Genomic DNA, 9,894 nt, shown 5'->3' with positions numbered 1-9,894 from the left:
TTATTATTATATTACTTTATATTTATATATTTAAGATTATAAGTAATAAATTAAATATTAAATTAATTATAAAAAAAAATAATAATAAAAAAAGCTATTAATAATATAATAAATAAAAATTAATTAATAAATAACGTGCTTGATAAGCGAGTGAGTCAGACAAGCGAGTGGGTCAAAAATCCCTCACCTTACAACATTTCAATCTGATCAGATACTTCTTAACCAGCAACTATGTCACAGTCTTCAAATGAAGCTAGAATTCTTCTTGCCCTTCAGGCCCTTCAAAATGACCAAAATCTTAGTCTCCGACGCGCCTCAGGTATATATAAGGTTCCATTTGAGACCTTACGCCGCCGCCAAAATGGCATTCAATCACGACGTGATTCCGGCCCAAACTCGCGGCGACTATCTGATCTGGAAGAACAGACTATAGTTCAGTTTATTCTTGACCTGAATTCGCGAGGGTTTCCCTCGCGAATCCGTTTTGTGGAAGAAATGGCCAATTCTCTACTTGCAGACCGCGATGCATCACCTGTCGGCAAGCGCTGGGCTCATAACTTTATAAAGCGACAACCAGAGCTAAAGACGCGTATCTTTCGGAGATATGACTATCAGAGAGCTAAATGCGAAGATCCGACTATTATTCGTGGCTGGTTTCGGCTTGTACAGAACACAATCGCTAAATACAGTATCCAACCAGGTGATACCTGGAACTTTGATGAGACCGGCTTTATGATGGGCCTTATACAGTCCGGGATGGTAGTCACAGGCTCAGAAAGGCAAGGAAGGCCAAAATCAGTGCAGCCAGGAAACCGTGAATGGATTACTGCAATTCCAGCGATAAATGCCGAAGGTCAATCGATCCCGCCGTTTATCATTGGTTCAGGCCAGTATCATCTTGCAAACTGGTATCGAGAAAGCAACCTCCCCGGCGATTGGGTTATTGCAACAAGCCAAAATGGATGGACAAATAACGAGCTGGGTCTTGAGTGGCTAAAACACTTTGATCGATCAACAGCGAAGCGATCAGTTAGTCTCTATCGTCTCTTGATCCTCGATGGTCATGAAAGTCACCACTCTGTCGACTTTGAGAGATACTGTCAGGATCACAAGATCATTACACTTTGTATGCCTCCTCATGCATCCCACCTACTCCAGCCTCTCGATGTCGGGTGTTTTTCAGTACTGAAGAATGCTTATGGTCGAGAAATAGAGCATCTGATCAGATGCTCTATAACCCACATTTCTAAGACCGAGTTCTTCCCAGCCTTTTATGCCGCTTTTCAAGCTACCTTTACAGAGAGCAATATCCAGGGGGCTTTTAGGGGAGCTGGAATTTATCCTCTTGACCCAGAAACCGTCGTCTCGAAGCTTGATATACAGTTACGGACTCCAACGCCTCCTGGGGAGGCAAGTCAACCACCAAGTCCATGGGTTTCAAAGACCCCAAAGACAGCAACAGAGGCTCAATCTCAATCTGAATACCTTACCAGACGAGTTATTATGCATAAGAGCAGTTCCCCAGAGTCAATAATTGAGGCTATTAAGTCAAATACAAAAGCAACATTGGCAGTTATGCATGAGGTTGTCCTATTAAGAGATCAGGTCCGAAATCTTGAAGAGGCAAATGCAATACTAAGCCGGCGCCGGAGGGCAAAAAGAACAAGACTACAGAAAGGAGGAGCGATGACTGTACAGGAAGCATTACAATCAATTGATCAGATAGATGTGAATACGCAGGTAGTGGCAGAATCATCAAGAAGTGGTGGTCGAGGAAGGTCGGTTGGACCGGGTGTTCGGCGTTGTGGTGTATGCGGCAAGACCGGGCATAACGCAAGAACATGTCAAGAGGATATTCAGGCCTCTGGAGATGAGTATAGTGAGTAGTTATAGTCAATTGAATGAATTGAAGCAATTTTATCATCTAGATAATAAAGAGGGTTAAGATTTTTGACCCACTCGCTTATCTGACTCACTCGCTTATCAAGCACGTTATTATAATTAAATATTTATATAATAATTATTATTTTTTAAATAAAAGGCTATTATTAAAGAAAAAGATTAATATAATTTAATATATTATAAAAGTAAAATAGTATTATATAAGGCTATATAGATTTATATAAATTTATATTATTACTAAAGGCTTATAACTTAATTATAGACTTTAGTAAAAAAATATATTTTAATATAATACTATCTATTTATATTATTATATAGATAAATAACTAATAATATATTAATATCAATAGAGTAAGAAAAAATATTATATCTGCACTTTTAGGACACTGCTCCCTGTGGCCTTCCATACTATCCTATGCTCAGCCTGCTGTTCCGTCTGGTTTGACTAACGCGCCACCGCCGCCGCCGCCGCCCTCCTTGACGAGCGACTAGCGACTGCGCTGTAGGAGCGTTGACAGATTCCCTTATTTTTGCAAGCTGCTCGCCAAGGGCCCCCTTTCCGATACCTAACTGATTGAATCAGAGAGTAATGTAGTAAAATATCTTGTGGCCTGGCGCCGGTTGAAGTTTCACATCACGACGCGGCCCCTCCTCCTGCACCAGGAGTCGTCAGCCCCGTATGCCTTTCGTGACACGGCTCTGTGTGCCTACGTATGGTATCAGCTTGACTTACATTCTACCAGCAGCAGCAGGAGGCCGCTTCGATCCATTCGCAGTTGTTGATGTTGGCTCGACTAGCATCGGTCAATTGCTCTCCGAGAGCGACCTCTGCATTGCGGATGTTTATATTGTATTCGAAGTCTGCATTGTGCAGCCGTGTTATAATGTTACGAGTCTGGGGCTCGAGTAGGAAGAACCCCCCTGAGGCCTGGGAATCGGTGGCTCCTGACTTACATCCTCCGAACTTGCCATAACCGCTGAAACCATCATCACGACATAGCAGAGGCTGAGGATGAGGCATTGTACAGAACGACGGACGCTGTTCCAGGATGTGCCATGTTTTTGGAATGTACTCATTTTATGGGTAAGTAGGACAAATGATGTCGGACGTCTGTAAAATATTCCTGGTAATCCCAAATCAACACGTGGAAGTTATGGTATAGATAGATCTAGATTGAAATGTAGAGAGCATCGATTGTGGCCGCTCAACTCAAGCCCATGTCTGATCTCATTCCCCTCGAGGAGCCAGTCAGACTCGAATACACTATTTTGATTCGGGAGGAGGCTCATAGTTGAGGCCGGTACCAGTGGTGGTGGCGATAAAGGCCTTGTTTGGATCTTCGGGCTCGGGGTAGAATGCAGAGGCGTCAGAGGACATGGTGGTTCGCAACAAAAAGGCCAGTGTTAGAACGATATTCCATGACAGCCAAACTAGGGTTCAGGCTTATTGGAAGGGCCAATCTCTGAGTTATCAATTGATTCGGGGGGCCTCCTCCATGTCAACATCGGAGCCTGCTTCGTCGTCGCTCTCATCGTCCTCAAATTCGTGCTGAGAACGGAGTCAGCTCTCACGGCTCGGAATTTCATCATCAGCAAAATGGGACCGGGTCGGCGGCCTTTCCTCTCGTTCGAGTAATGCAGCGACTACTAGTCGCTGTCGTTGGCCTTATGGCGCGACTCTGATGCTTAAAACATCGTCGTCCGGGGGCAAACCTCCCAGCGGCTCTCCTGCACACAGATTGGCCCAAGAAGGTTGCAGAAATGACACAACTGAACATATCATACAGGCACTACGTGCAAACTCGATAACGAGGTTCATTCTGTTCTTCAGGTAGGCATATGGTTTAAAAGTCTATAGCAGAAATGGGATTTGTGTGCGTCTGCACTCCGCGAGGAGCTCTGTCTATGACTCCAAATCGACAGTAGGCAGTTCGACGAGATCCTCATGCTCTTGTCTTTTTGAGCAAGTTGATCTCGATACACATGTCATTCATGGTGGGCGTAAAAGAAGCAGTGCTGTTGCTACCCGTCTGGATGCCCTGGAGCTGCCAAGCAGAGAAGGCGTCATAATAAGATGATGGCATTATGTGAATGTATTTGACGAATGGTGTTGTGGACTTGCAGTTGTTTGAGGTGAGAAGAGGAACAAGTTGCTGCTGTCTGTATGGCTGGACTGACGCGTCTTTTATAAGCCCTAGCCCAAATTATAGAGTTCCAAGTAGCTGCCGTATGATTCACATTTAGGTATATTGGGAAACCAAAAACCTGGCCGAAAGTTTACAGATCAGGTGAAATAACATGATGATAATTGGAGAGGGGACGTTGAGGCTCAACCTCATGAGGTGTCATCACATATTAACACAGAAACGACAGAACTGCGTCGGTGATGTACAGAAAAAGCGCATTGCACGAGATCGTGATACTCTGAACCCTATTTGTCGCAGGTTCGCGTCGCTTCCATGCCTGATTCACCTTTCGGACATCTTCGTCAAGCTGTTTTGTGAACATTGTTGGTCGTTCAATTGTGGGCTTCAGGCGCATGTCTTTAGCGACGAATCTCATGCGACTTGCCATTGGCATTGACAAAGCTTTTAAAGACGGCGGAAAGGCATTACTGATTATTTGTATGAGTCTATTAATACAACGACAGTATGCGACAACCTTGATCTGCAAAGTTTAGCTTGGCCTTTCAATGTATTTGGCTGGTAAATGACTGGTTCTGAGGGAAGGTTGACAAACTCAAGAGGTATGCAATGAACCTGCCTTTTGGTTCACATTTGGACTTGATAGTCGGCTTCTGCACCTGCCTGGTAGGTATAAATATTTCAGTAACGCAGAGGAAACAACTCAATCTACCTCAAACATCACGCAAAGCATACAAGAACCAACAATTACCATCACTCATATCATCACAAACGACTCAAAGCAAAAATGGCCGACAAACCACCCTCCGACATCCCCAGAGCCTCAGACGACTTGCCTTTTCCCTTCAATACTGGCTACTACGTCGCTGTCGAGAATATCGATCAACAAATCGACACGCGAATCTACGACCTGTATAACTCGAATGACCCAGCCGACAGAGCCAGAATCCATATCAACTTTGAAGTCAACTCTCGTTGGGAAACGAACGTGCGGCGTGTGCTTGGTAGCTCTTAGGTGGAGCGTTGGTCGAATGTCACGTTTATGATCATGCACTACCGCGATCGAGATGGCAACGTATTGGACAGGGCATGGAAGGCAGTGGAACTTGAAGCGGTAGCGAGGTTGATGGCTTGGGGAGTACCGCGTATTGTCATTGAGTCAATCGTGGGTTGGTCTGCCGTCGAACCAACTGCTGCTGAGAGAGCGAGGATGGGAAGGATCATGGCAAATGAGAAGAGGTTGATTAGAAGGCTTTGACAAGGCGCTGTGTGGTGTCTGGATTGAGTGGAAGATGGGTAACGACAGGTAGATGGCAAAGAGTTGGGGATAGCGGATACAGATATTGAGATTATAATTATCGTTCTCTTCTCGACTCTTCAGTATAATTGTATGTCTACCTGCTGCACTGTGAGTAATCCTATGGGATTGAGCCCACCACTTGAAGAGAAAAGGCAAAGACCAATCCATTCAATTGGTCTGTTAGACTTTCAATGGCCATGTCTGAACCACTAACATGGATATGTACCTCACGTAGCTCAGCAAATTGACCAAAGATGTGAGTATTCTGAACCCCAGACTTGTTGGCGATACTACAACCCATCAGGTAAGGTTGAGTATGGGGTATCATACAGTCAAACTCCAAGCTTATACAGTGATTGGTTTTCTGGTACCTGACTCTCTCGGCTTACCGAATGTTTGCCGATATTGGTCTGTGCTCAGTTCGGCCGGACGGAAGATGGACCACATTTTTTGGAGAAGATGGAGGATCCACTACGGCATCCGGAGGTGAAGGATGACGGAGGTTCGGGGATAAAGATGACGGCTATTAATGAGTACCTGGGGCATCATATAGATCATGTATAGTATAGTATATAGAGAAGGGTCCCTTGATATTATGAATCTAGAGTATCCTCCATGTCTATTGACTGTCCAAAGAGACAAGATTGCAGCCAAGAAATATGACGATGTACAACAATCAGGCCATCTCGATTGACGTACCTTTTACCGGATTCATTGCCTAATAGTGTCATTCCCGATGCAGTCTTTTCTCGGCATCGTCGGTAGATCTTGGAGAAGTGTACTGTGTGAGCATCTCAGTGACATGATTGTCTCGTCCAAATCAGTTATTGATCATATACTCCGTATAACACTTGCGGAACAATAGATCCGAGCTGTCTAGTACTTATTCTGCCACTGTGTTATAGTTAGTTCATGCGGGGATAGTTAATAACTTGTCCATCTCTTGAGACTCAAATTTGGAGAATGAAACACTCAGTAAAAGCATCCACTGTAACCGAACCCTTGAACCACTGAAATTGTAACATCCCCGCTTTGTATCCCGCCGATCCACTTCGTCACCATCAGGCTAGAACTAGATCAACTAACTGGAGCTCTTCTTTTTGTTCCATTCCTCTTTTCCTTTCTCATCTCACTTTGGACTCTTTAGTCTATTTATCCTCTTGACCTCCTCCTTTTCGATCTCTTGTTAGACAATCTCCCCTCTTCTTTCTTTCTTTCCTTCTGTCACTTCATCATGGCTTCTCCTGTTGCTTCTGCCGCCCTCAAGGCGCGCGTGCGCAATCCCGCTCTCCTCAAGAAGCTTGCGCGACCTGAGGATCTCATGCACCACTTCCCCAATGGTTCTTATATCGGCTGGTCTGGTTTTACAGCTGTGGGATACCCAAAGTAAGTTGTCTCGGCATCCTGAATTGCTCTTCTAGAAAGCGTGAAACTGGGAAAGCTGTGCCTCCCCGCCGGCTATTATGACCTAATGCTCCCATTACCCGAGCTTGGCGCAAAACAAACCCCAAGAACAATTGCGCTGACACAGTTTACAGGAAGGTCCCCGCTGCCATGGCCGACTATGTCGAGCAAAACAACCTCCAGAGCAAGATGAAGTACTCCCTCTTTGTCGGCGCCTCGGCAGGTTCCGAGACGGAGAACCGATGGGCTGCTCTCGATATGATCAACAGACGAAGCCCTCACCAGGTCGGCAAGGACATTGCCAAGGGAATCAACACTGGACGAATCAACTTCTTCGACAAGCATTTGTCCATGTTCCCCTCGGATCTTGTTTACGTACGTCCAAAGAAAGAATTTACCCTTTTGCCCGTTAAAGCCCCACCCTTTTGGCGCTTCGGCCTCGCTTTAATCTCCCACCGAGCTTTCTTTCCACTTTGTGGCGCCGATTAAGGAGCTGACTTTATTTTCAGGGCTTCTACACCAAGGACCGTCCCAACAGCAACCTTGATGTCACTGTTGTCGAAGCTACCGACATTCTCGAGGATGGCAGCTTCGTCCCTGGTGCCTCTGTTGGTGCCACTCCCGAGCTGATCCAAATGGCCGACAAGGTACGTCACTGTAGACAACAAATGAGAATTGAACTGACAATGGCTTTAACAGATCATCATCGAGGTCAACACTGCTATCCCCTCCTTCAAGGGTCTCCACGATATTACCTTTACCGACGTCCCTCCCCACCGTACACCTTACAACATCACAGCCGTTGAGGACCGTATTGGTTCCACTTCGGTCAAGATTGACCCCTCCAAGGTTGTCGCTATCGTCGAGTCCGACTACTGGGATGCTACCGGCCCCAACGCTGCCATGGACGACACCTCTCGCCAGATTGCCGGTCACTTGATTGAGTTCTTCGAGCACGAGGTCGCTCAGGGTCGTATGCCCGCCAACCTTTTGCCTCTTCAGTCCGGTATCGGCAACGTCGCCAACGCCATTGTCGGTGGTCTCAACGAGTCCAAGTTCAAGAACCTCAAGGTCTGGACCGAGGTTATTCAGGACACTTTCCTCGACCTGTTCGACTCTGGCAAGCTCGACTACGCTACCGCTACATCTACTCGCTTCTCTCCCGACGGTTTTAAGCGCTTCTACGACAACTGGGACGCTTACGCCGACAAGATCCTCCTCCGAAGCCAGGCTGTCTCCAACGCTCCCGAGATCATCAAGCGTCTCGGTGTTATTGGCATGAACACACCTGTTGAGGTTGACATCTACGCCCACGCCAACTCCACCTGTGTCAGCGGAACCCGCATGCTCAACGGTCTCGGTGGTTCAGCCGATTTCCTCCGCAACGCCAAGTACTCCATCATGCACACTCCCTCTAGCCGACCTTCCAAGACCGACCCCCACGGTGTCTCTTGCATTGTCCCCATGTGCACTCATATCGACCAGACTGAGCACGACCTCGACGTTATCGTCACTGAGCAGGGTCTCGCTGATGTTCGCGGTCTTTCTCCCCGCGAGCGTGCCCGCGTCATCATCAACAAGTGCGCTCACCCCAAGTACCAGCCCATCCTGACACACTACTACGAAAAGGCCGAGAGCGAGGGTCTCAAGAAGGGCATGGGTCACGAGCCTCACCTTTTGTTCAATGCTTTCGATCTCCACAAGGCTCTTGCTGAGGAGGGCAGCATGCTCAAGGTCAAGCCTTGGTAAATTTAGTCTGGTGTTGTATATAATGTTGGATTGGGAAACTAGAAATGACAAATTTTTGCGTAGCCTTTTTTTTGTTTGGGAAGGATATTGGATTGTGGCTACATAGATGTTTTGGATGATAATTCCCCAGCAAATTAAAGCATTGAATCCGATAATTGGTGTTTGCTTCTGTGACAGTTTGGAGCGTGGTGATTGGTTGACTGTAGGGTTATTAACGGATTGTTTCCGTTGGACGTTTTGGTACGTCAGCGGCAGATGTTCGGAGTCAGTTTTGGAGCCGATGAATTGGGATGCTGAATTGAGTTTGTAGGTGTAGGTTAGATGAATGGTGACATTCGGATGTCGAGCGAGGACGAAGAGGTTAATAATCCATTGGGACAGGGGTATCATCTCCTTCTTGACACTTGGTGTACCATTTGAAAGAAAGCCGAGAACCGCACTGTTAATGACTTAGTAGGCGGAGTGTGACAAGCGAGAGGCGAGGCTGTTCTGGACAACGCCCGAATGATGGCAACCCACATAGGTTTCCGCCATCCTGATCACTCAGTACCGTCGGAAGATAGAATTGTTACTAATATTGTATTTATTGAACCCAATACCTTAAAGAACCTGAAATTATATCGGGGTATAGTAATTAAACCAGAGACCAAATGTATCGCAAAACTGAACCAGCCGTAGTTGAGGCTCCTGAGGAGAAGAGCGGCGACGATTTTAGCAATAATCAGCAACCGCTTGATATATGTTAGTAAATGAGCGATAATGCTCCATCGTTCAGTATATGTGTGATTTCGAAATCAACCCACTGCTATTAACTTGTTCCGCTCAAGTGTTCAATTATAACCATCCTATATAGGATGTACAACAGGAACGTGAAGGTAGGGGAAATTTTGACAATAAGAACACGGGTGCACAACGGCTTGTTCTGAGACACTAGATGTTATGGGACTCCGACTAGGTTATGCGTATCGAGGCTATTGTGTAAGATGCATGGCCTTGGATAAGGAATCATAGAGTGAATATGATTATTTGTAAAATTGTTACCATGAAACGTAGAAACGAGATAGAAAATAGGGACATTTGGCCTCGATATTGATAGTTATATCTGTAATGCTACTTTAAGGGTTGATTGCAAAAGCTATTTCATGATCGTTTGTTTATGTTTCTTTGTTATTATTTACAATACAATCCGATGTGCTGGGTTTTCGACATGCTGATCAACATTACTACAAGCACTGGTATGATAAATTACTACTTGATGGTATTAAAAAAAAAACTCAACCAGGAAGTGGCTGATGACCAACGCTTATGGGAGAGCCTCAACACCATCACGAGCTGACTTGATCGACTTCAGATACCTTGTGGAAAATGGAAAATATAACACTGAAGGTCATACCG

At 45.8% G+C, this 9,894-nt stretch overlaps 3 protein-coding genes across 3 annotated transcripts; 2 read left to right on the top strand and 1 right to left on the bottom strand.

Moving 5' to 3' along the window:
* Positions 1-2,638: 2,638 nt before the first annotated feature.
* FPOAC1_004333 (uncharacterized protein) lies at positions 2,639-3,280 on the bottom strand (the record flags this gene model as incomplete). Its single annotated transcript, XM_044848885.1, has 2 exons — positions 2,639-2,879; positions 3,168-3,280. 2 exons carry the CDS (start codon positions 3,278-3,280, stop codon positions 2,639-2,641), a joined length of 354 nt encoding a protein of 117 aa, XP_044707595.1.
* Positions 3,281-4,833: 1,553 nt separating this feature from the next.
* FPOAC1_004332 (uncharacterized protein) lies at positions 4,834-5,061 on the top strand (the record flags this gene model as incomplete). Its single annotated transcript, XM_044848884.1, has 1 exon — positions 4,834-5,061. One exon carries the CDS (start codon positions 4,834-4,836, stop codon positions 5,059-5,061), a length of 228 nt encoding a protein of 75 aa, XP_044707594.1.
* A 1,519-nt stretch (positions 5,062-6,580) lies between these two features.
* On the top strand, positions 6,581-8,499 carry ACU8 (Acetyl-CoA hydrolase; the record flags this gene model as incomplete). The annotated part of the gene is made up of 4 exons (XM_044848883.1): positions 6,581-6,732; positions 6,885-7,125; positions 7,260-7,397; positions 7,450-8,499. 4 exons carry the CDS (start codon positions 6,581-6,583, stop codon positions 8,497-8,499), a joined length of 1,581 nt encoding a protein of 526 aa, XP_044707593.1.
* Between the last annotated feature and the right edge of the window lie 1,395 nt (positions 8,500-9,894).

Source organism: Fusarium poae, chromosome 2 (genome assembly GCF_019609905.1).
Source record: "Fusarium poae strain DAOMC 252244 chromosome 2, whole genome shotgun sequence".
Lineage (NCBI taxonomy): Eukaryota > Fungi > Ascomycota > Sordariomycetes > Hypocreales > Nectriaceae > Fusarium > Fusarium poae.
The sequence above is the reverse complement of the archived record's forward strand: the minus strand, read 5'-3'. Positions and strand labels throughout refer to the sequence as shown.